Source organism: Perna viridis, chromosome 1 (genome assembly GCF_037379345.1).
Source record: "Perna viridis isolate PV_CMFRI_1.1 ecotype Kerala chromosome 1, ASM3737934v1, whole genome shotgun sequence".
Taxonomy (NCBI): Eukaryota; Metazoa; Mollusca; class Bivalvia; order Mytilida; family Mytilidae; genus Perna; species Perna viridis.
Window position 1 is genome coordinate 65,267,080 of NC_142445.1, and position 27,968 is coordinate 65,295,047.

Genomic DNA, 27,968 nt, shown 5'->3' on the forward strand with positions numbered 1-27,968 from the left:
ATTTTTGATTTGAAACAAGTGATTCTAAAGTAAACAGCTCCAGTGTATATTTAAATTAACCATAAAATGGATGGTAATAAGAAGATGTTGTTTTAATGGTATACACTTACATTCCTGGGGATGGCTGACCTAGATATTCACAGGTGTATTAATGATATTCATATCTGTGATGGTATAGAAGGTGTGTTCTCCTGACTGGCATACACAAGTTGTACATTACATTGGCCCTAGGGGTGTCGGTTTCATTGGTTCTGACAGTAAATACCTGTCATTTTGAAGATCACAAGTCGGTGGAGTGTAAAATTTCTACTAAGATAGTCCATTATCAGTGGGTTTAATGTACTGTGGTGTTTAAACTGTTCAAGAGAAGGAATTTGGACTTAATTCATTCATAAAAGGATACAGGGAAACAGCTGAGATTTATTTGTATATTATTTTAAAAATATGGATTAATTTTGTAACAGAAATATGAGGTTTAGAAGGAAAAAGAAATCAAAATCTAAAGAAAAGGAAACTGAGAAAGGTATATATGTTTTTCTCATTGATATTGTAATGTGTTAATCAGGGTACTATTGTTGGAAAGTTTCCATGAATAAGGTCTGTAAGTAAACATCAACGCTCTAAGTATTTTAATGCTCTAAGGGTTCTTGTGTTAAAAGCAGCATGCTGAATTTAAATGGTCAGCAGCTTTAAAATAGTTTTGTAAACATCAGTACAAGTTATAATTGTTCTTTGGTTCTTGTACCTATTCATGTTCTGGTACATTTTGACGTGAAGTGACAATTCCCTAGAGAAAAATATTGTTACATGTACATATATATAATTTGTCAAGATTTGCTGATAATGCATTTCTGTCTGCTTATGTTAAGAATGGAGGTTCTTACATTGTCTGAATAGGTACACCAATCTAGCCTCAAGTGTTCAAATTTATTTTCATTTATTCAAGAGTGAAAGGTCCTAAACTTCCCAAATCCTATGGCCCTTTGTAAATGAAATTTCAAAGATATTTATTCAGAAATTGAGGCCCCAGATTGTTAATAAGTTTCTTCCTATTTTGTCACATCTTAGATCTGTAACAATTATAAGACAAAGGGTAGGACTTTCAAAGATCAAATTTGAAGAACCCTGGTAGAATCATTTTTCTCAGCATTAATATCCTAGTTTTTATTTCATATAAAATTTTACACAGCATAAAATCTGATTATGAATGAATGGGTAAGTGTAAGAAATAATTTTGTTTTGATGATGATGTATGTCATAACACATACATTGTATCTAATCCTTGGGATCTCTACAGATTTATAGCTTCTTAAACGTGAAGAAAGCTTTGAATCCTGCTTTGGTGATATAATAGATGGTCGGTTATGGTAACATGTTGTTTTAATGTTTTTATGGACAAACTAGGTGAGGGCCAACATGAAGTATGTAAACGGAGCGTAATTGTGTGTGTTAGGAGGGTCATATTTAAGATTTGCTGTCCTACAGAAAGTCTTTAATGCATGCTTTTGTTTAGTTTCTTGGAAAATATGTCATTGGATGAAGTTATTCATGTCAGACCAGCCATTGGATGAAGCTAGTTTTTTGGGTTATAACTCATTCAAAATTCAATTTAAGAAAATAAAATCACAAAATCATGAAAATGGCATAAGTGTTACATGTACATCAACAGTGACTTTGTTACATTTTTTTCAACTGCCAAATTTGCAGTTTACTTCTGTTTGAAAATTGGCATAAGATTGTGCATTTTCAGAAAACAGTGTATGCACCTTACGAAATTTGGTTCCTGATAGCAATTCCTTCCCTAAAACATAGGTAGGGACACTTTTTTTTAAGTGGTAGCATATAACCATGTACCGGTATATACTTATAAATTGTAGTTAAGCCGTTTAGTAAATTCCAGTATATTAATTACTTAAGCAATATGATAGGTTGGCTGGTCTCACTATGCCATCCTAACATTGGAGTATGGCACATAATAGGAGTATATTCTTCTATGAAATAATAAGTTTAAGACTGTAGAAAATTCTTATAAGTTGACAGGACCATTAAAATACCAAATTAAAAGGGAAGTTCTAAGTATCTCTTCCTCAAACCACTTAACAGACAAAATAATGTAATACTATACTATACTTTTACCATGAGGAAAGACTGGCCACAAGAAAATTTCTTCAAACCTTTCTCTTTTCAGAAAAGGAAAGAAAGTGTATTGTTACCTAAAATCAACCTCTTTAGATAACTTTGATAATGATGTTAATGAAACACAAAACTTTAGTTAAGGTTTGTTGAAAGTTTTTTTCCCATATCAGCACAAGAAGTTTCATTCTGGAAGATATCCAGAACTAAGTACTCTTCCCATTGTATTATTCTATGCATCATTTACATGAAATATGACATTATATAGCTGATATTAAGTAAGATCCAATATGGATGAGTTACTACAGTGTTAGGAGGAAGGGTAGGTCTAATCAACAGACCCCTTTCTTAGACTTATCAGGGATTTGGCTAGGAAATGCTTGTATGTAATAGAATTGCCTTAGTATAGTAGAATTGTCAGAGTTCAGACATGTTACCTTGGGAATAAACATGTATATTTTTGAGTTAACTGTGGTCTTTACACACTTGACCAGTAGAAATTCTTATTCAGATTTAGGTTTCCCCAAAAAAGAAAATTGAATACTTTAGTATGTTGAGCATAACTAACAAATGGAAGTTTTCAGATTTTCTACAATCATCCAACAGTGGGATTTTTAAAAGCATTAGTTTTATGATAGTCTCAAATAATTAAATGTTCTGTTGTTTAACTATCACAATAAAAATGATGTGATATTTCAATTTCTTATACAGCCTTAAAACATTATTTTGGCAAAACTCTACTGGTGCGGTTACAATGTAAATTTTCTGTCAAGGCCTGACTCTTATTTCAACAACCCATATTAACTAGCCTAGATTTGAACAAGTCTAAATTAGATATTGAAATTATACGTATCAAATATCATTCCATCACCATTTTGGCATTTCCTGTAAGTTTTGGATTTCTCAATTTCTTTTGTCACAGAAAACCTCTTATTATTTTCCTTCCTAACTTGATAGTTATTGTTAATTAACATGCTCATCACTCTGTGATGAATTCAAGGGTTTTAATTTTTTTAGTGTTAATATTTGTGGTTTTTAAATATCACTGTTGTGGGCTTATATCGTTAATAAATACTTTTAACTGTGTAGAGATTGGTGATGGACCTTGTCATAATTTAGGTCTCAGGGTGGACCAATACCTTCTAAGTAAGGTTAATTCCTAGACAGACAGAGAAGTAGACTGAAACTAGGGTCAAATTGACAGAGGGAAAACAGATGATTACGAAAAGGCAACTGTAAAACATCTATAGCAGTCCCCTGTCCAATATCTCCCTAGCAATAGGTAAACATCCATGGATGCCCTTTTACAATACAAATTTGGATGATGGTCAAGGATAACATAGTATCCTTGATTGTAACATTGAAACTAACCAGACTGTATCTTTACTGATCCTTGTGGTTGGTAGTGGACAAATATTACCTGTTTACCAGACTGATTAAGTTTTAGTTCTTCATGAGGTTCATCTACGTGATAGTTTTAATTTTTAATTTACATGTTCTTGTAGATAAACTCTTGATTTTTTTGGCTTGATCAGTAATGACATGTACTTTTATCTGCCTGAGGTTACTGGCCACCATATCTTGTCTGGTCTTTCCAAATTTTATTTTGTTAAAATGTTCAATGAAGTATTAAAAGATTTTTGAACACTTCTTTTGCCTGAAGATTGGGTAGAATTGGTCTTACAATGTGTGTATTGATTAAGTTAGAATCAATATGAGCTTTTTGGTGGTCTGGTCAGGTCTCTAAGTTTGATACAAATGCAGAACATGAGGTCACTTATGTTGACCATGAAAAACTTGATCAGTTTGTATTAATGTGGTAAAGATACTTTTTGTCAATTGTTGATTTTAGATATTTTTTGTTGGCCCACAACTGTGGATTGATTCAGAATTTGAATTGATTACCTATATATCTTTATCTATACCAGAATTCAGACAGTGTGCTAAAATCTTGAAGGTGTGCTTTATTTACACTGAGTTGCATGTTTCATTTGAACAATGAAACTTGTGTTTGAAACCAGGAAAATTAATGGAGATACAGGCAACAGTTGGCACTTGTTGCAGAAGATGTTTACAAATTTACATTTTCTCTGCCTGTTTACATATTCTATGTACTTAAGGAATAATTTGGCCATCCTGTTGTTGACCTCACTTATCTCATCCTGTTATATCTGTCAGATGTAGTTTGTGTTTCTAAGATTCTGACATAAAATACAGTGAGAATGTCTGACCATAACATTATTAACTTATTGGTTCATTTAATGTTGTTGATTGTTCTGGCCAACTTCTATCTAAGCTTGTTCTACAATGTCTGTTGGTTTTCTCAACACTATACAATATTATTGCACAGGTTTGTTGTTGATGTATTCTCAATGTAATTACCTATTTTTGCTTAGGTTTGTTGTTGATGTACTCTCAACATAATTACCTATTATTGCCCAGGTCCCAGCAACACGAAAGTTTTTAAAATACCTAAGTCTGAGAGTATTATTAAGATCGGAACTTAAATCAAATTCTTTGAACTTTATGACATCCTGAACAGGTAAGAATTTTCTTTGGCTTAAGTAATTTTTGTAAAGTTTTGTGGTGCTCCGGCCAGGTTCTTTGTAGATGTATCCTCAACTTAATGACATATTATTGCCCAGGTCTGTTGTGGATGTAATCTCAGTGTATTGACCTACTATTGTCCTGGTCTACTGTACATGTAATCTCAGTGTATTGACCTACTATTGTCCTGGTCTACTGTACATGTAATCTCAGTGTATTGACCTACTATTGTCCTGGTCTAGTGTACATGTAATCTCAATATAATAACCTATTATTGACCTGTTGTTTTAACATAATTAACTGTTGATAACAACTAGTGACAAGGGATACTTTTAGTGTGTAAAAAACTTTTATTGTACATGTAATATAGGTTTACATTTTGTTGATACATACTAACACACATTAGTTAATTTTAACTTGAATCAATCTGCTTTGTTTTGTAGGAATAAGATCTCAGTATGGGGTGCCATGAAATATATGTCTCATGATAATCTTCCTGTTAATCTCATACTCTATTTTCTTACTGTAAGGAAATATCTCTCAGAAATTTAGTGATTTCTGGAATAATTTGGAATAATTAACACTGGTTTGAATTGCTTAGAAATAATCGTTAATTATGATTGGTTTTATTTTTTATTTAGTGTCTATGTATTTTCAAATTGCACATTCAGTTTGGTAGAAGGAAGGCATTATTTCCCCAGTTTTAACCTCCTTCATCAAAGGAAATGAAATGATGGCCAAAAGAGTGGCAGAATTGTTCCTTTCTTTTTTAACCAATAAGGCATTTGGTTCTTTCTGATTCCTAGTTGGGTGACAATGGCCTAATAGTGACTTTAGTGTTATGATAGTTGTACATCCTATTGTATGAAACAATAAAACAAAGTACAGTAGACACTGATAACATTGTATACATGGTCTGTAGCATGGACAGGTATAACCCATGTTTGATGTCACAAAACCTGTCATCAAACAGTCAAGGTAACCTTAAAATAATCTTCTGAACATCAGTATGCACTTAGAGAGGTCCTTACCATTATCTTTTAGGGGTCTGGGAATAAGTCTTCCATGATGAAATTCCTAATTAGGCATTTGAAAATTTTATTGCAAGCAATTGCTCATAACAATTGAAAGTTTTAACCTTGAATATTTTTGTCCTACCTTTTTGTTTCAGATTTTATTCTTGCACTCCCATGAACTTTGAACTGTTTAACCTAAATGCTATGGTAATTCTGGTCTTTTTTTTAAAACCTGGTATAAATTTCTTGGGTCCCAATTGCACTGTGTCACCTGAGGCATCTAGCCAGAAATACAAAGCCTTGCTGAATTCATTACAATAGATGTCCATTTAAGTGTAAGCTGATGTTTTATATCTTCACATTGTTATGACATGGTAATAAAGAAGTTGGAAGTCAAATAAGCAAACAAGGCTCCATACACTCGGAAGGGACAGAAGTATTTTTAACACTTAGAAGGGACTGAAGTATTTTTAACACTCAGAAGGGACAGATGTATTTTTAATAGCACTTTTTATTCTTTCCAGCCCCAATATATGAAGATTGTAGTAGTACAAATGTATTTTCAAAATTGCATATATTAAGGTCAATGTGCACTACAAAACCAAAAAACATATGACAAAGTTTAATGACAACAAAGATTTATTGTATCTGTTTGGATATTCAAGTTAGGAATGTAGTTATTTCTTGGGCGTGCTCCTATTTTTCTTAAATAGTGAAAGTAAGTTGTTAAAAAAAGGGTTTGGGAATGACTGTTCTAGTATGCAAATTTGTGCAGTTAAATTAAAACTTGAAAATTTTACTAAATCTTTAGGGCAGATAATGGCTTTATAGCCCCTACCACTTACACCATCCTGAGTAAGAGTATTAAGTGGTATTTTTTAGCTAAGCACATTGTTTTTTCTTTGTAAAACCCTTCTATTGTTATCCTTTGTACTATCATAACTTAGTTTCATAATGCCTTGATAAAAGTCTGAAATTATCAACAGCTAACCAATCTATCACCAGACCTGTATTCCCTAGTAAAGAAAATAAAGCAAGATAACTGTACACCTTAATAACACAGCAAGACCATGACTGTTATATAGCCCTGATCGACTTAATCAATTCATTTTACTAAATTTGATTGAACTGGTGTTGGATTTTGGCCTTTGATTATATGCTGAACTTTTCTCAGCCAATTGAGGTTTCATCGCCTGTTAATGAATTAACAGTTAACATTTGAGCTACCTTTATAGGTGTTGGATGTCCATAGTGTGTTATCAGTCTGTCATTAATTGGAGAAATGTCACAAAACTGTATGTTATATTATCAATCATTATGCTGTAAATTGTCTTTACTATTAATTTATGTCAGGTAGAGTTCTAAAAGTATTCATTATATATATTTGTATCATCTGTTCTACTACTTGTTTCTGTAAGAATCCAACAGAGTTTAGAGTGAATGTGTAAAACATTTCCCCCCCATGTCTGTACGTCTGTCCGTCTGAACTATTTTTGTTATTTATCAGCAGATTACAGCAATGTTATGAAACTTTGTGGGATGTAATATAACCACATGGAGATGTGCATTATGTCAAAAATTGTAGAAATTATGGCTGTTGAACTTTTTCAGTAAAACTTGGTCTCATGCCTTGTCCACAATTCCTCATCAATGACTTGAGCAATTGTAATGAGACTCAGTGAAGTGTTAGAGTACCATGAAACGTTAGGGTCAATGTCAATGTTTTGCTCAGATTTTTAAGTGTTAAAAATTTCTTGGTCTGTTATCTCTTTTTCAATGGGATCAGTTTCATAGATTTTGGAGGTAGTCATCGCTAGTTACAGCTGAAGTATTGCTGCTCGGACGTTAAACCCCAACAAACAAACAAGCAAACAAAACACGAGTTAGAAATACTGTCTAATATAATAAATTTCAGCAATATACTTAACAAGACTAGTACTTGAGTGATATTGATATACCGTGCTTGGGAACTCTAGAAGTAGATTGATATTTAATTATATCACTGAGTATCATTTGGTAGAAAATCAATGGATGCCATAGGGATCTATCAAATTCTGATTGAAGACTATAATCATTATAATATCATTAATTTAGTATGTAGGCCATTGTGTTTTCTTATGGTCTCTGTGGAGATGATTTATCTAAGACATTGTAGAATAATGCTTGAAATTCATATTGGAAATATAATTTTACTTTTTTCATGGCAGGTAATACATTTGTACCTTAAATTGTGCAAAAAAGTTTAGATTGGTTTGTATTTTCTTTTCTTTAATATATTTTCCTTTTTATCGGGTTCTTGTTCCTGTTCATTAATTTGTCAGTAGATATGTTTGGAAATTGTGAAGAATGAGACCCGCTCTTTGCTATGATGTTCCAACTTTTTGGCGCAATTTTATTTTTGTTTTTTTGTGAGGTTCAATGTCAATTTTGTAAGTGAAACAATGTTGTTTTTTTTTTATTTAGTATTTGATTTTTTTCTTTGATTGAATTGTGGTTTCCTGTGATGCATTTAAACATCTATAAATCAGAGGCCTGCTGTAATGGATATACAAATGTCCAATAAAATATGTGATAAAGAAATTAAAATTTGACAAATTGTGACAGGTCATGTTGATCACACATTCTTCTCATTCATAATGTTCTTAAAAGGTATTTAATCTGGTGTATATTTGTACACATGTAAATGATTTGATATGTAAATGATGTCTTTCTGTCTAATGATAATATATTGGAATCATCAGAGCTGTGATCAACCAAGTGATTAAATTGATGATAAATAAATTGTGGGAAGACCAATTTAATGTCACATTAGTTGTTATTAAATGATTAAGATAAAATTGCTGACAATGTTTGGTAGATGGTATCTGAGGGTCAATTTAGGAATCTGAGGGGTGATATCTCACCATTATGCATGGTCACAATGATGTGGTATCCAACTGTGATCAAGAATGGTTGCAGTATTATAAGATCATGACATTTCATATCAATGTTCTATTTACATGATTTAGAGTAATAGTGATGTTCAATCTGTTGAAGTCAATGTCTAACATGGTTTATATGTCATATTTGAATTTACATTAATATTAAATTATACATTAAATAATGATCAGAAACAGATGAGATTTTCTCTTAAACTTCCATGCCGTCTCTAAACAAAATGTTACTTAAAAAAGCATCATTTAACAAAAAAAACCTTGTAGTAGTAGAATTTTCACCCCATTAAAACTCCTGTAAAATTATTTTTGTTAAAATTGAGGTACGCTGTTGTTTTTTATTATGCATAAGAAGATGTTAATTGAGGTCACTCAAAAAAGTTGCCAAAGTTACATGTTCCTGTCTGGTTTATATGTTTGTAAATGTATGTGCTTCTCTTCATGATCTTCTCATAGTTAATGAAATATGGATCTTTCCCCATTTTTTATACTAATTTTAAAATTTGAGATTGTATAATTCTGCCATTTTAATATAGTTTCTGTTTCTGTACAATTAAATATATACTTTATGAAATTATACCACATGGTGCCATGCCAATAACAGAAGGTCTAGATTGATTTGTCACTCAAACTGTTAAGGACTTAGGGACCAGAAATGATCCAGAAACAAGCACATTTATGATGTCTGGACAATAACTTGACTATCAGTTAATGGTGATATACATCAATAGGAAGGCTGGGATTGATTGAACCATTTAGGTAGCAGGGGTCGAAAAGTGGCCAGAAATAAACATTATGTTTGGATAATGATTTGACTATAATTGTGATATCTGAAACTGTACCACAAAGGGACTTGGATTAATTATTGGGGTTGTGATTTGAAACATTTATGAATATAGGGACTAAAAATGGTCACATTGAATCTAGTCAAATTCTTATCTAGTTACAATTAAATTGCACAGCTGTATCAAGCTTGAATTCAATGATCTTCCTCAACTGCCTCTGCAATCATATCAAGCTTTGAAGCATTTTAATTTTGGTTTTATTAATCTTTGAAAACTTTTTGTCTTGCATTGAGTATATTTGTACAAATACTTTAACCTGGTGTTGTTAAACTCTTGTTGACCTGGTCAATTGTCATCTTATGAACTTGTATGCTTCTGTAAATAGATCAGAACTTGTCTAAGAGGTAATGTGTGACAGTCTTATTGGACATACATTCTTGATGATCTTCATTTTGTGCATGTTTTAAAAATATGTTTACATAATTCCATCACTATATTCTCTAGACTAGCATACATTATGAAGGTATTTGATAGGTAGATATCTCATTCCCCTGTCACAAAGCGGCAAGGCAGATAGGTTTCCCAATGTCCATCATTCCTGCAGTCATTCAACAACAGAACGTTTTCAAGGTTATATTCTATTTTTTCCTTTTAATTAATTAATTCAAGATGTAGATCTTTGTCTTTGTGGAATGGTAGCATATGAACCTCATACAAAGGGCTTTAGTGGTCAAGTTGAATGCCTTGATACCGCACATGTCTTGGTACAGAAGATAGTTAGCTAATCTCAAGGAAAAATAAAAGTAGCCCAGTGAACAAGTTCAGATTTTATTTTTTTCCCCTGATTTTGATAATGAAAACTGTCTCCATGTGTTGACTTGTTAAAAGAGCAAGTTACTCTTCAAAGATTTAGTTTGCTCCCTTCATTTTCTACCTTTGATAGGCTGTTAAGCAAGCAGTATTGCTATAGCTGGTTTTATTTCTTATGCTGCATCTTCCCAGACACACATGTATACACTGATTGGTTCACTGCCAGTCTAAGCACACTGTTGCTCACATTGACTAACAGGAGTATCATGCAAGTGGAAAGCAGAGACTAATTACTCTGAAGTATCTTATGCTAATAGATATAAAACTTCTATCAATCAATCAATTAATTAAGCAGGTTTTCACTGTATCTGAGTCAGTTTTGTAGTGGTATGTTTGTAAGTATTTTGTGGTTTTGGTAAAATTAGTAAGACACATATGTTACAATTTAATCCTTGCTAAGTACTCAGTACATATAAATCACTGATCTTTTTATATAATTTGTTGATATTTAGTCACACACTTTACTTGTGACCACAAAATCAAGTTTCAGATTAAAACAATGTGTAAATTCATGATTTGTCAATTTTAAGTGATGGAAAGTGTTTGTATAGAACCCAACTGATTTTTCATTCATATGATTTCTAATTTGACATTCACCAATGAGGATTCAGTAAACAGTATAGCATGCATGGTAAGACTTATGTTTACACTGGTAATACTGAAGAATTTAGGTCTGTTTGACTTCAAATAATTATATTTGATAAATTTCTCAAAAATTCTTAAGATTATTTCAATTGAAACAAACTTTGTACTGTATGAAAGCTTATTTTGTCTTGGTTATTTACGTATAATTTCTTTTTTACATCCTGCTAATGTAGTAACTGTATCCTGACAAGCAAATTTGGGTGGCCTTGGGCTGACATTTTCATCCCAGTGGGGTTGTTGTCCCTTTGACACTTACACCATACCTATTCTCTTTATAAGTTTTGAAGTTTCCAAATTCTTAACTTTTTTTAGTGCAAGAAATAAATAATATTTTATTCTTTAACTCTCAATCAGACTTACATGACAAGCTGTAACTGGTCCATATTGAAATGACTGATTCCTTTGTCTGTTCTCTTTGGATCAGTATTAATACCTCCTCACAAATAGTAGATGGTGTTTTGGATCAGAATTAATACCTCCTCACAAATAGTAGGTGGTGTTTTGGATCAGAATTAGTACCTCCTCACAAATAGTAGGTGGTGTTTTGGATCAGAATTAGTACCTCCTCACAAATATTAGGTGGTGTCTTGGATCAGAATTAGTACCTCCTCACAAATAGTAGGTGGTGTTTTGGGATCAGAATTAGTACCTCCTCATAAATAGTAGGTGGTGTTTTGGAATCACCTTGTCCATCTGTCTGTTATTTCTCGTCTCAGCTTTCGATAGATTTATCTCAAATTTGGTGTGTGGCTTTATAAAGATGGGGATTTTGGGTGCTGTCCAATATCAACTCCTATATGAGTGAGGGTATATATATTGCACCTAACACAGCAACGCATGCATGAATATTTTGCTGTTTCTGTGTCTACTTTCAATCTTAGCCTTCGTTATTGTATACTTGCCTCCTTGTTTGTTTCTATTTGTTTCCATTTGTATTCTTTATAATTTATGATGAATTTCTGTGATGCCATACATGTATGTTTTATGATGTTCCTATATTTTGTGTATTGTATTTCTGTACCTCTTCATTTTAACAAAAAAACTTACCCGAAACCATAGACATTGATATGCCACAAACACACTTTGGAAACGTGTGCTGTCATTGTAAATGAAAGAGTAATTTTTTTTTACATTTTGAAAGAAAAAAAAACTAAATATATAATTCTCACTTTTTGTAGAGCTTTTTGGCAGCATTTGGTTCTGTCCCATGACTTTTGTATGCATTAAACAGATTTTAAATAACATGAAACAGATAGTATTTCAACCTTTGACAATTGTGACTAGCTGTTGCTGATAATTAGACTTCATTACATCTCTACAGATTTTAACAAAACTTGTAAAGGTCAGAGGTTAAGGTCATGTCACTAACAAATGACTTGCAGGGTGGGGGGCCTTGAACACTACTTGCTCTTGTTAAATTTCTAATTTTAATAAGTCTGAAATGCAAACTGCATAAACCAAAGTATAATTAAAAAAAATAGAATTAACATTTTCCTGTGAAAACTTCCTCAAAATGGTGTATATGTTTAGTTCTACAGATTTTATTTCCTGTGTGTAGATGTTATCTGTGGCAGTTTGTATCATGTAGACATTTTTTCATGGATACCAGTTGTTCTGGTATGTTATTACAGTGTTTTACTAACAATTGATAAAATATATTTCTTTTGTATAAGAGTTCAAATAATGAGGTAACTTTGTCATCTATAAAATTGAGACTAACTTAGTTATACTTTCACTTTACCTATACTGTATTACTCACAGTGCAAGCTTGAGGTCATGTTTCAATAGTTGCAGAAATGTAGCTGGTAGTATACAGGTTTTACCTAAAATCTTCACTGAATTTTATGTGAGGAACTGATATATGGTGGGATGAAACCATACAGAGAGGATTAAATTGACCTTTGTACTTACCACAGAATGACAACAATCTGTAAACCTCCCCTCAATATCTATCTGCAACTTTGTCAAATCTAAAACTTTTCAACTTGCAATTGGTGAATGTGTCATGTCCTCACAGCTGATGAACACTTCTGTGATCAGGCACTAACAAACATTGGGTCAGCATGTCAGAACAAAAATGAATTAATTAAATAATATAGCAGTCTGTATTCTTAAGTTACAGACCACATAATTAGTCTAGTTGTCACATGGTTGTTGAGACAAACATTTTATAGATTGTGTATATAATTGTTACATTGTAAGGGATTGTTCTTGTTGATTGTAGATTTCTCCAAAATACAGTTCTGTATCCAAAAGGGACCATAGTTTAATAATAATATGGTGTTTGTTGCCCAGTCATACCTAATGTTACCTGTACCATTGGCAGTATTTTATATGGATTTTATTTATTAATCAGTCCAACTGTCTTCTAATGAACAAACTGAAGAAACACTAACTGACAAAGATGTAGAAAATGGTCTGAAAAAGGAAACTGTAGAAGGCCTGTGACCCAAACACTAACTGACAAGATGTAGAAAATGGTCTGAAAAAGGAAACTGTAGAAGGCCTGTGACCCAAACACTAACTGACAAGATGTAGAAAATGGTCTGAAAAAGGAAACTGTAGAAGGCCTGTGACCCAAACACTGACAAGATGTAGAAAATGGTCTGAAAAAGGAAACTGTAGAAGGCCTGTGATCCAAACATTTTTTCAAAAGGTTGAAAAAGACCATTATAGTCATTTCAGGAGGCTTTACTATTTGTGTCCAATTGCAGTTATTGTTCATAGTTAGATGAATTAAAAGGACCATTACTCATTTGACCATTAATCTCCTGAACAATTGTTATTCTATCCATGTCAAACATGAGTGACCAGTATATGAGATATATCCCTGTAAGACAGACATGCTATCACCATTTACTGTTTACTTATCCAATGTTTATTCTGTGTCCTAACTTTGTACATAATATTGACATAGGTGATCAGGTTTATTTTTCCCTATGATAAAACCTCAATGGCCTAGAGTAGATCTTTGTAAATGTTTGTATTTGTAACTGTTAAGTTGACATTTGAAGCATTACAAAAAAATAAAAAGATAAACTGCAAATTTTAGTGTATTGAGGAGTCTTTGTTGATGATTTGAATTCCTATCATACATGTAGCTTGAAGATTAATTTGTAAAGTACTTTTAAAAAACAATATTAAGTGGTTTTAAACTTGAATAATTTGTTATGATGTCACTATTGATATTGACTAATGTAAAATCAGATCCTTTTTGTTGCTCTTAAAGGAAATGCAAAATGTCAACACAAAGACTGATCTGTCTATGAAAATAATGTTTTGACTATAAAGTCAAACCTCGATGTGTCGAACTCGGATTACTCAAAATCTTGGATAACTTGAACTAATTACAAAGTCCTAACAAAACTCCCTTTACTCCAATACAATTTTACCTCAGATGACTCGAATTCGGATGAATCGAAACATCGGATAACTTGAGGTAATCAATCAGTCTCCTCGATAGGACTTTGAGGTTAATTAACCCTGATGTCTCGAAGTCATCTTATTAGTCGGAAAACTGATTGTTTTATTATAAACCATGATCGAAGTGTGTTTTAACAACAATTAGCGTGGCTTTTAAAATTTATTTGTTGACACTCTTTATGGCTTGTTTATTTAATTAATTTAAAATTGCGTGTGTTGTTAAAAGAAACAAATTTTGTTAATAATACATCAGAATTTACACTAGCAGTGATATCAGATATTTTGATATTTGAATTTTTTTAAAAATACAGATTAATTGTAATGGTATCTGACTATTTCATGAAACATCAAACAGACGATAGTAAGGGTATTTCGACGACTATATTCGTTTTGTTAGTGAAATTGAAATATTATCGTAATACTGTAGAGCACATGGTTTGACGATACTACTGATTGTGAATCAAACAAAGCAGCATATTATGAACTGTGACATTTTTAATATAGAAAAAATAAAAAAGAAAAATTCACTAAAACACTCGTTGCCGTTCAGTTTATCAAACAGGATATACAACATACAAAAAAAATATCTTCTGATATGAAACACATGACATTACGAAGTACAGTGCAAAGTGAAGTACATGTACATGTACAAGCACAACAAATGATGTAAATACAGAATCATGGACCAAACTACTAGTATTTACAAATAAATATTTACAAATTTAAACTACAGTTAACTGCAAAAATTTTAGGTTTAATTCTAGGCAAAATTCTGCAAATTTTTTTATTTTCTATATTTTTTTAACAGAAAAACAGAAAAATGGAGATGTTAAAACCTCCTCCCTTGGACCAAACACCCCACAACCAGAGAAAAGAAGTAAATTCTCTACATTTGGTAAAATATTCAAACCATGGAAATGGAAGCGGAAAAAGAAGAGCGAGAAAATAGAAAAGACTGCTGTGGGTAAGTCAATATGAATTTGAAGTAGAAAAAAAAGATAATTGTTAAATCAATAGGAACTGCAAGATAAGAAGTTAAAAAAAATATAGAAAAAAATGCTGTGGGTAGGTCATGAGGAACTGGATGATAGAAAATGCTGTGGGTAGGTCATGAGGTACTGGATGATAGAAAATGCTGTGGGTAGGTCATGAGGTACTGGATGATAGAAAATGCTGTGGGTAGGTCATGAGGAATTGGGTGATAGAAAATGCTGTGGGTAGGTCATGAGGTACTGGGTGATGGAAAATGCTGTGGGTAGGTCATGTGGTACTGGATGATAGAAAATGCTGTGGGTAGGTCATGAGGTACTGGATGATAGAAAATGCTGTGGGTAGGTCATGAGGAACTGGATGATAGAAAATGAGATACACCTACAATGCTTATCATCTGCAGTGTCTCCTTAGATTGTTCTGAATTTGATTCATAAGAATTCTAGATTAAAGCCTGGTGCAGTTTTGTTTTTATAGACATTAAAAACATGGTAAAATCACTGTGTTTATAAAGCATATCTCATAAATATTACTCTCCTTTCAATATACTGTAGAAATTCTTGATGAAATTTTTGCTCTAGAATTTTTTTACAGGAGTATTGGACATACTTTCAGCACAGGTCAATTTGTAAATCTCGTGTCAGTTTGCACTGGACAACTAGCCTCTTGTCTAGAATTGTTACTTCAGTGGATATACCAGTAGGATGTAGCCATAGTGTAACCATTGAAGTTGTCATTTAATCACATAACACTAGGTCAAGTTACTGCAAAAAGTGAAAGACCATAGGTCTCTTCATATTTATGTTATCAGCTATTCTAGCAAATTAGGAAGAAAAAAATGGGGAAAGAATATATAACTTGTATGACTGATGACTTCCCTGATAGGATGTATTACTTTGTTATACAACATACAATTATCTGAAATTTGAAACAAAAAACGATCACAGCTACAACTCATTTGTCAATATTAGAACAAAAATACAATATTTTTTACTGTGGCATTGTCAATATGAGCTGACTGGGAATTGATTTTGTCTGTAATTCATATATTGTTTCATTCTCGGTGATTCAGCAGTCTTTTAACCTGCAAGTATTAGTCATATGGAATCATCAATATCACGGAAGCTGTGTGTCCTAGGCTGATTTATGTAGACACTGTCTGATGATATATTAATGTGTCCTAAATACACATACACTATTTGGTCTGTTTCTCTGAATTGTTTTGATTTATGTCATCTTGTTTGGTAAGTTGATCTGCACTACAGTTTTCAGTTGCTATGTTTGTTGTAATTTCATTTATGTGTCAATGGTCATCCCACTTCTTGTTTTAGCCTACAATTTATGTTTTGCATTTTTATCACTAGGAGAAGCTTGTGTTCTTTATTGTTTCTGCTGTTCAACATTTGTATTGGTTAAGCTGACTGACAAAAAGCCCTGCTCTTTTTCTTAGGGTTTCAGTTTCTATGAAATACCACTGTCAGGGAGGAATTGGGACCAGGCTTCCTTTGACACTGAACCAATGGTCTTGGGTGGAAATCTTTGGCTAGATCACTTTTCAAACCCTTACAAGATAATGTCTTACACAAATATAATGTCTTGAAACTAGAGACTTAGTTGGCAAGATTATTCTTAATGATTTTTAAATAACATTGTCATGCTAGTTGTAGTATGATTACAAAGTATCAGGTTCATCACTTTCAAAATAAAAAAAATACTGTGGAACAGTATAAGGATAAAAAAACAGTAAATATACATGTTTATGCATCTAAATGTATGGCTACCTTTAAATAAACATACCATATGTCTTGTTTTATTATACCCCCCACTTGCAAAGTTGGGAGTGTATATTGAAAGGGTGTCTGAATGTCCATCCCTCCTTCCTCCATTTCTTATGTTACACAGGGGGACCTGTCTCATATCTGTTACTCCTCCAACACCACTGAATGAAATTGAATGAAACTTTCACAGATTCTTATTTAGAATTTCATCCAAATCAGTTTGGGGGTTTCAAATAGCAAAACATGGACTTTGTCATAAATTGTTTAAATTGGGACAAAGGGGACTCCTCTAATACTACTGCATGGAATTAAATAAAAAATTCACAGAATTGTTATTACATATTCCCATTGTGCACCTCCTAATTTAGATTTTGATCTGAATCAGTTAGGGGGTTTCACATAGCAAATATGGACTTTGTCATTTGTTAACATGGGGGAACCCATCTCTTTTTGGTTACTTCTACTATGGAGGTTAAAATGTGCTAATTATCAAATGGGGGAGTGGGGGTATCAAGTTAGCGGTCATTGCTCAGTATTTCTACATTTGAATTATGTAACTGATCTCAGAAATAGCCTCAACTGAACACTTCTTTGGTTTTTCATCTAAAACTTTTTAGCATCTTTTTTTAGTGGTTTGACAAGTAGTTGTTATAGTGAGGAGAATTGGAACACAGGGTTATCATGTCAGAATTATCTCTTGGAATATTAAACTGCTACTAGAACATTATAACATGGAGGATTATGATGCATTATAGTTCTAGTAGAACTTAGCTACTTTGTATAATGTTGCTGCAGTATAGTTCTTGTAGAACATTGTAATAAAGTGGAATGTCACTGCTGTGTAGTTGTAGTAGAACATTGTGATAAAGTGGAATGTGACTGCTGTGTAGTTCTAGCAGAACATTGTAATAAAGTGGAATGTCACTGCTGTGTAGTTCTAGCAGAACATTGTAAAATGGTGGAATGTCACTGCTGTGTAGTTCTAGTAGAACATTGTAATAAAGTGGAATGTCACTGCTGTGTCATTCTATTAGAACGCTGTAACATGGTGGAGTGGTGATGCCATGTTGGTTAAGTAGATCATTGTAACATTGTGTTGCATTGCTGCAGTATAGTTCTTGTATAACATTGTAACATGGTGAGATGTGGTGCCATGTAATTCTAGTAGAATATTGTAACATTATGGAAGTCACTGCTGTGTAGTTCTAGTAGAACATTGTAACTTCGGAATGTAGTTGTAATAGTACATTGTAACCTGCTTGGATATTTGCATTGCTTCATATGTTTAAGACAGGATACACATTATATTTAGCACCTATAATTACATTACCATCTTTCCTTCATACCAACAGTAGTGATATGTTTGAACTTGGTTGATGAGGTGTGATGAGAAAGAAAATGGGATAAAAGATTTTAATACCATATTAATTGGTGCATTTACATTCTAATGTATCATTTAAGTTCAGATTTATATAATCTTACTTTGGGTACATGTAATATTCTTATATTTCAATGTGATTTAAAAATAGAACTAACTTGTAATGGCATGATAGAATACTAGTACCGGTAAATTGGCTGTGATATGTATTGCTATAATAAATGTGACATAAATAATGCAAGTTACTAAATAAGGTAGTCCTTTACATGATAAAGATGTCAATGTCCTTGGGTAGCTAGGAGTATGCTTGAAATACAAATCTTGTGACATTTAAGAAGTACAGGGTTTCAATAGTCATAAACGTAAGACACTCCTTGTCAGTTGCAGACTTTCATGAATTAATAATGGTGTTATATTTTAATATATGACTTATGATTACATGATTACATGCATCTCATTATGAGGTAGAAGATTTGGTTGTTTGGTAGTTTCTCATGAAGTTTTATTCTTTTAAAACTCTTTATTTTTACACCTCAGAGCCTTGGAGATTTCAGCCACTTGACATGTCTGGCACTGATTTTAAATAATTTTCAACCCCTGTGCAGAGATGTAGATATACAGAAGAAATTACAGTATTGTGTTTGTTATTTCCTTATTATTTTGTTTTTTTCTTTTAGAGCTAGAAAGAAAGATCTCAGTTCGTTCAACTAGGGAAGAGCTAATAAAGAAGGGAGTTCTCAAAGAGCCTCTAGATCCAAAGCCCTCTTCACAGGATGGTCTACCATCCATTGAGCAATCACCTGCTGAAAACAACAAAGACCAAGAAACCACTTCAACTGTCATTGTAGAACAAAACCATGTGGACCAATCTAGTAAGTTCTAATCACTGCTGTGTTATTGTTACTGGAAAATCATTCTGTAAATGTGACTGATGGTAAAGTTAATTAAAACTCACATTACAGAATTTCTGTAGAAATTGTCTTCCTTTTATCACAAGAACACAATAATCATTATCAAATGAAGGTTCAAAATCCCAGTAACAAAACACATAAATTAATACATGCAATAACTTCTGACTACCAAATGTAATATACATGTATATATTAAAATTTATGGTTCCACATTTTATTGTAAGGTTTCAATATTTGGGATTTTTGTGTTATACCACAAACCTTTTTAACTGTAATTACATTTTTTTACAGTAGAAATAAGCTTAATGGTTTTTTGGACCACTATTTTCCTCTCTGCTCTTGATATATGTTATATGCATTAGTTACATGACACTAGAAGCAACAACGAAACCCCTACTGCTACTTTGGATATCATAGAACTTCTGCTTGGCAGTCGATGAACCAATAAATTAAATTAAAGCAACCTTGTTGTGAACTAGAATGTACTTAGCAGTTTATTGTATTAAAACCAGTGGATGAAGAAATGAAATTTGTCAGTTATCTTGGGTAGGGCTGGAATCCTTAATCAATATAGTGTTATGTTGCCAAATGTTGGCTACATTTTGGAAGATCAACATTTTTATTTTAAAATGAAATAAGATTAGATCGAGCAGAAAAATGTACTGAATATCTTTCATTTGCTGTACGTGCAGAAACCTGCAGATATATACATTCATTAGTTGGTATATGTAGGTATCTTTCATCAATTGTCTGGAATTCCAAGGTTATTTCAAGCAATTGCATGAATGGGAAAGTGTTTCAGTGTCCAGTATTTAGTTCATCCAAATAGAAGAGGGATTTTTACTTGCTTAGTACCCTAGGCTTAGAACTGTCACATTTGATTACCTGTTATTATGGTCTAGACAAACAAAAAGTCCCAAGAGGTGACAGATACATCTAAAACCTGGAACTTATTTTATAAATTGAAGAAAAACATGTCCCAATAATGTGCTTGTATACCTGACTAACTTTCTCTACCAGTATCTTCTGAACCATGAGATGTCATTTTAAAATTTCTACATGATTACTGTGTATTCAAATATGACCACAATATCTTACAATTCATACATATGTAATCTTTTATTTGATTGTTGATTTTATTTCCTTGTTTTGAACTGCACCAGGTAGAATCTGTAAGGTGACAAATCTGTTGTATACCTGGTAATAAAAACACAGCCAAGGAACATATTAAACTGTGATTAATTGAAGTTTTCAGATAACAAACTTACCCATCCATGTGATTTCTGGATTGAACATGAGTTTAGTGAAATGGACAAAGATGCATATTACTTACTCTACATGTAAATTTCCCTCTGTTCTGGCCATGTGTTGTGATTTCTGGATATTTTTTAGATAACAACTATGTAAAATTGTAATTTTTCGAGGTTTAGGTGTAAATCATACAATGGGTTCAGGCTGTTTCTTATGTTGTCTATGTTGTAAAGGTAAGGAAATTATCTAATTACATTCAGGGGGTGTATGTATGTATGTTTCCTGAATGCCTGCAAGGTGGTTTAGTTAACAAGATTTTTCGCTTCATTAACATGGAAATGACTCATTTTACATTGGAAATTAACTTGATTAAATTGAATTACTAGATAGTTATGTTGTTAAGTATTAAATAAGGTAATGATGGCTTCAAAGAAAGTTATATTTATATCTAAGTAATTATGTATAGTTGGTTATGTTGACATTCTGTCTAGGGAATACTAAGTATTTAATTGAGGAAACCTAAATGATTTTTAGGAAATAGTTTCTTGATGCACATACTAGATCATTCAAATGATTGTGAAACCATCCTTATATGGATGAGCTTGAATTTATCATGAGTATTGAACTAATTTAAGTCAATATGTTCAATTAGACTGTCCTTATCTTTTATAAGTCCTTCTACTTTATTTTCATAGAAATAATTGAACTACAGATTCCATATTAACAAGTACATATACAGATAGGATTATATAGGGACCTTCACAATGAAAGCTATTTATAAAATACATATGATTTTGTACACACACTTATTTATTTCACAGTTTTAGCTTAAGTCCAAACTTTACTATAAATATATCTGGTCACAATGTTCCTAAAAGTAAAATGTTCAATGCATCCATCAAGTAAAGGGTACTTGCTGATAGTATCAGTGGTGTTTATTTGAATGCCTGGCCTTAGTTAGATAGTTCAAACAAAATCCATGACAGAAGTATTCTTTAATTAACTTCAAAGAGACTGAATACACAAGACTTCTGTTTATTCAGGGATAGTTGCCACAGTACTGAAGTCATCCTATAGATTTATGGCTACCCCTGTGTGATTGATGGTCATTATCTAGTCTATTGGTTTTCTAAGTGCTTATTTTCATGGAATGAGACTCCTGAATTAGAAAATAAAAATACTTCAACAATAGTCATAAATTGTAGATGAAGTGTCATTGTATTGTTAGAATTATTGCTGTTGTTATGGTTTCCAATGTTATTCTTCTGTGTGAAGGTTGAAATGGTCAAGTTTTATTACTTTTGTATTTACAATGTGTGTTTAAATTTTCTTCTTTTTCTTCATGTAGCCTAGTTGCTTGTAAACCTTTTATTTAAAATCATTGGAAGATTTTTTTATAAACCAATATTGGAGACATAAATGTAGCATGTCAACAAGTTGGCAAGTGTTTTGTGCTAGAGTACAAACAATTAAGCCACTACAAGGATGAAGATTTATTTGTATTTTAATGTACCCCATGATTCAAGGTTATGCTTACTTGAAATATGTATTTTTTTTATGGTGCACTAACTTTTGCTGTCTTTAGATGAAGAAGCAGAGAATACACTTCATCTCTTCAATCCTGAACTAGTAGTTATTGTGATATATAATTTTATCCACCAGTAGCATGTGATTTCAAGCTAGTCCACATTTAAACCTTTTTTTTAGGGAGAGAAACAGATTTTATATCCCTTTAGCCTTGATTAATCAGCACAATAGTCAAATGTTTATTTTATGTTCACATGTGGTTTTCAAAAATAGAAATTATTTATGATCAATACTGTTATTGTTGTGTTATATGTATGATGTATGGGAAGATAAGCTCCTTTGCTGTCTAATTTCTCCTATTACACTGGTAATTGTTTCTGTATTCTGTATGAAGGATGCACATAAACCTCTAGACTTCAGGCTCCTGTCTTGTCAACAAGAAAGATGTTTTAGGTCTCAGCATTGCATTAATATCCCATATACTTCTATAGTGAAGTGCATATTTTTAGGATTTTAAAAAAATTATGTAAATTGATTCAACAAAACTTTCACTAATGTAGCATTTCTAAGAACATGTGAAAAATTAATTTCCCACAAAAAAGTAGAGTGAGTCTATGAAGTTGAACAGAAAAATAGTCTTGGATTATATATAGCCATTTTCTCTACTTTTACTTTCGTTTTGCACTCATCATACCAACCTTTTTAGTGGAACATTTTTATGTTGTTATGTTAAATTTTATTTACAAAAAGTCTGTCATCTTGTTTTGCTGTATTTTATAAGTCATTGTTCATATCTTTTGAAAAAACATAAGTTTGTAGAAAGGCAAAAAGAAAACACACTATATTTTTATACCCTCCATGTTTTGATGTACACCTGTTCGTGGATATGCAATGAAATACTGGTATCATTATTTGGGTATATGCATGAACTTCTATTGGAAGGGAAGTAACTCTAATTTTTTCTTCATTTTATTACAGTATATCTTGACTTGCTACAATTCTCTCTCTAGGAAGTTTGAAGTAGTATAAAAAAGAATTAAATGCTGAGCAAAGCAAAAACAAATTATATCTTATCCACAAAATTTAGGTGAGATTATAATATTTAATATTATTTTAGGCAATGCCTATTATGGACAGAGCTTGTTCTTTGATTACAATGCAGTGCCATGTTGCTATGGGCAAAGTTTCATTTGGTTAGGAGAATGTGTGAGACTTTCTTCTGGGAAAGCTTTATCTATTTCTGCACAGTCAATAATTTCCAAATTATTATTAAACAAATGAATAAATATAAAATCATTTCCATAAATGTATTAAGTAGCATGTCTGTATAAAAATCACACAGGAGGTGATTCATGCTTGTCAAAAATCCACGGAATTCAGTTTTATTTCTTGTTCAGAAATCGGTTTAGATCACATAACCAGTCTTAGTTTTTCATCTGGGGTTTGCACTTTTGACATAAAAGTTACATAGATTGTACATGGAATTAGCACTTTGCAAGAATTATAGACGAATATAGTTCTTGATTTTGGTTTAATTTGGTTGATTTTAGTGTATTTTTCATAAAAATACAGATTGAAATACCTAAAGGACTATTGTCGCTTAAAAATATAGCATATCTAGACCAAAAAAGCATCGTCTGATCCATAGGTTTCTCTACACCATGAATCACCTTACCAAAGGCAGCATCTGAATTTTATATGGACAGGTACTTAAAAGACAAAACAGTGCCTCAATCCATGGGTATCGTCTACTTCTTAGTGGACAAGTTGTATCACTTTTGTCAGAATATATTTTAGCCATTCATAGTTCTGGTCTTACATTCTACATATACAGGACGTCCCTGACCCTCCATTCATATAAAAATCCAGATTTCAGACTAAAAAATGTTTTTTCAAGTTGAGGGGGGTATTCCTTGAATTAACTGATAACCATTCGATGATTGAACTTCTCAATGGTAGCTGTGATCATACTGTAAGTATTACATGTACTAAGCAGAAAGAACATGTCTGTGCTCATGACCTTATAGATAATAACAATCGTAGAAACTTGCATATTTATAGTTTGTTAGCTCAAAGAAAAAGAATTGAATCTTTCTGAAGGCTACACCAGTTTTGTATTTATTTTACTAACTGATTATTCTTCATTCACTTTATTGTCCTGTACATCCATTTGTTTTATGTAAGTAATTTTTGCTGCCTTTTTCACATATCCTACAAAGAGCAGTTGTTTATATTTAGTGCATTGAGCTACTGGCTGTTAGTTGTTATACCCCACGTAATGTTATGTTTTTTACGTCATTTTCCTATGTCCCTCATAGCATGTCGCTTCCTTTTTTTCACTGTTTAAAGTGTCAATGTGTTCTCTAAAATTTAATATGCCGATTTGGTAGTTTGCACACCATATTGTCATAAGTAATGTCTTGCATGATTTAGGTCTTATCAAAGCTGTCTGATTATAGTATTGATCAAAACTGTTCTATCAAGATTACACCATGATCATTATTATTGAATTTACCAAGTCTACAAGTTGTTTATTGGTACTTAATTACCCTTCATATAAGTCAAGGGCTTCAGCTGCATATTTGTGGTTAAAAATAACTTCAGTCTTCTCTTTGTATTAAATTAACCAATATCTTCATGTAATACATCCCAATTACAATATTTCATCAAATGCAATATTTTTCCTACCTTCCTCACTTGTTTACATGATAAGTCTGTTGGAGTGATGCTGGCTGTATACTTCCTCACCAAAACTTGGCAAAATCTTGGCATTCTGAAGTTGAAGCACAATCTCACTCCTAAAACTACAGGCCGTGATGTAAGTTCTGTACCTGTTGACGAAGATGAGGATTGTCAATTCTGGTTATGTAACTCATTTTTCTTTCTCATGGCCATGGAAACTTATCTTACAATGTCTTGTAAGTTGTTATGTTTTTCTTTCTCCTTTCTTTGTTTTAATGGTTGATATTTTTGTTGTTAATTAATTTTGATTTTGTAAAAACAGTTAACACATTATGGAATTTTTATTAGAGTTATGAGGTAATTACATTCTTCGTGTGAGAAGGGCAAATGTCTGAAGGATGTAAACAAAATATTTGTCTATATTGAGATACAAGGAGAACTGTTCAATGACAGTATAAAACATAAGTCTTGTTCTTTGTATTTTTTTTTTGTCTGACTTTGTCACTAATCGTACAGTGATTAGTTTTAACTTCAGTCCCATCCTTAGATATTCTTGTCTGACTTTGTCACTAATCGTAAAGTGATTAGTTTTAACTTCAATCCCATCCTTAGATATTCTTGTCTGACTGTCACTAATCATACAGTGACTAGTTTTAACTTCAGTCCCATCCTTAGATATTCTTGTCTGACTTCGTCACTTATTGTACACTGATTAGTTTTAACTTCAGTCCCATCCTTAGGTATTATTGTCTGACTTTGTCACTATCGTACAGTGATTTGTGTTCCCATCTCAGATATTCTTGTCTGATCGTCACTAATCGTACAGTGATTAGTTTTAACTTCAGTCCCATCCTTAGATATTCTTGTCTGACTTTGTCACTAATTGTACAGTGATTAGTTTTAACTTCAGTCCCATCCTTAGATATTCTTGTCTGACTGTCACTAATCATACAGTGATTAGTTTTAACTTCAGTCCCATCCTTAGATATTCTTGTCTGACTTTGTCACTAATCGTACAGTGATTAGTTTTCCCATCCTCAGATATTCTTGTCTGACCGTCACTAATCGTACAGTGATTAGTTTTAACTTCAGTCCTATCCTTAGATATTCTTGTCTGACTTTGTCACTAATCGTACAGTGATTAGTTTTCCCATCCTCAGATATTCTTGTCTGACCATCACTAATCGTACAGTGATTAGTTTTAACTTCTAGTCCCATCCTCAGATATATTTGTCTGATCGTCACTAATCGTACAGTGATTAGTTTTAAATTCAGTCCCATCCTTAGATATTCTTGTCTGACTTTGTCACTAATCGTACAGTGATTAGTTTTCCCATCCTCAGATATTCTTGTCTGACCGTCACTAATCATACAGTGATTAGATTTAACTTCAAGTCCCATCCTTAGATATTCTTGTCTGACTGTCACTAATCATACAGTGATTAGTTTTAACTTCAGTCCCATCCTCAGATATTCTTGTCTGACTGTCACTAATCATACAGTGATTAGTTTTAACTTCAGTCCCATCCTCAGATATTCTTGAATAATTATACAGTAAAACCTGTTGAAAGGAAACAGTAACTAAACTTGTAACCATCCATAGTCATATATCATCTGAATATAGCTGAAATATTGCTGCTCGGACGTTAAACCCCAACAAACAAACAAACAAACATAGTCATATAAATTAATTTGAGATAAATACTGTAATTTGTGAAAATAATTTTGTTATATCTTAATGAATAAAAAAAAATATTGACACATCCTTTTTCAGTTAAATTCAGAGCTACTTTTTTCATGTTTAAAGATAAAAATATGTTTTAAAATTAATTTTTAAGAATTGGCAATGATAAAAATTTTGTCTATTGAAAAATAACATAAATTTTCCATGTACATATTGTTTATTGCGTGAAGTGCAAAATTTTTATCATAGCCAATTCTTAAATAAATCTATTTCTTTTGTCTATCAAATGTATGGTTAATATAACCATGTACCCACCACATTAGTAAAATATCTACCTTTCCTTAAATATTTTGGTTCAGATAGGTTCTACTGTATTACTACATGTGTTTAGATATGATTTGTTTAGTAATTCAGTATGAAACCAGTGTGCTGCTGCTGACATATTATTGATATTAAATATATCACATTAACAACCACCATATACCATTGGGGATTTATAATGTGTCAGTGTTAATAAACTTCTCACTAATTGAAAAGTGAAGGACAGTTTACTAACCTTTAACCTTTAAGGAGTGGAATATTTTAGAATGACCTTGTTTGTTTTGTCATCTGTCTACATATCTTGCCAGGATAACTCCTCCAAAACCACTATAAGGACTTAATAAAATTTATAAGAATGTAAGCATCTAGTAATGATATATATGAAGAAAATATTTTTTCATCTAATGCCTCCAAAGGGAAATAATCTAATTTTAAGGTTTTACATTTCAAAGCCCACCAGCACAACTCAATGGACTCCTCATAAATTTCTCATGTAATTTTGCATATTATGGAAATGTACATGAAAGTAATTTATTATTGATCAATGCCTGCAAATTAAGGGTGATATCCAAATTATAGATTTTACATATCCTCCTAAACCACTCAATCTAATAGGAAGATAAGGAATCATAGGTAGATGTGAATGAAAGTCACTGTCTTCCCTCAAATGCAGGACTTTTCCATATTAAAACCTTGAAAGTGCAACTCCATTTGTACCGCTCAATGAATTCAATTAATTTATAAGAAAGTTAGGCATTATACATTGCCATGCATGAAAGAAGATAGTTATTGTCATGTGACTGCAATGGGAGTTTATCCAACATGAAGTTTTAACATGATAAAGGATTACTTGAAATGGGATATTCTCATATTCAGAGTTTTTCTAGTCTGTTTTGATCTTAAATTGCATAACCTAATATCAACTTGAAACAAACATTTTATGGAGCAGTCTCAAATTTAAGTATCATTTCAATGCTATGCTAGAACCTTTTCCCATAAACTTTTGCTTGGATTAGCTTGATTAATTTTTATCGTTAGGTTGCACTATACAAATGCGATTGAAGAACACTGTACACAAAATTGACCCTGTCTAA

At 32.1% G+C, this 27,968-nt stretch overlaps 1 protein-coding gene and 1 long non-coding RNA gene across 7 annotated transcripts in view; one reads left to right on the forward strand and one right to left on the reverse strand.

Moving 5' to 3' along the window:
• The window catches only part of LOC148629881 (phosphatase and actin regulator 1-like), a 58,222-nt gene that overhangs the window by 8,269 nt on the left and 21,985 nt on the right, over nt 1-27,968 (forward strand). Inside the window, exons 1-3 of one of the 6 annotated variants that reach the window (XM_088558954.1) lie at nt 36-523; nt 15,161-15,316; nt 19,176-19,370. In XM_088558954.1, coding sequence (XP_088415080.1) covers nt 469-523; nt 15,161-15,316; nt 19,176-19,370 — 406 coding nt within the window. In that variant the 5' untranslated portion in view covers nt 36-468. Of the gene's footprint in view, nt 1-35; nt 524-10,768; nt 10,916-12,512; nt 12,547-15,160; nt 15,317-19,175; nt 19,371-20,612; nt 20,894-24,897; nt 25,106-27,968 lie in introns of those variants that run through there. The other 5 variants (XM_088558966.1, XM_088558961.1, XM_088558947.1 and 2 more) reach the window with 5 other exon arrangements.
• LOC148629882 (uncharacterized) lies at nt 21,641-25,010 on the reverse strand. Its single transcript, XR_015918098.1, has 2 exons — nt 24,876-25,010; nt 21,641-21,819 (listed from the first exon to the last, which is right to left on the reverse strand). It is a non-coding gene; the product is annotated as an uncharacterized LOC148629882 (long non-coding RNA).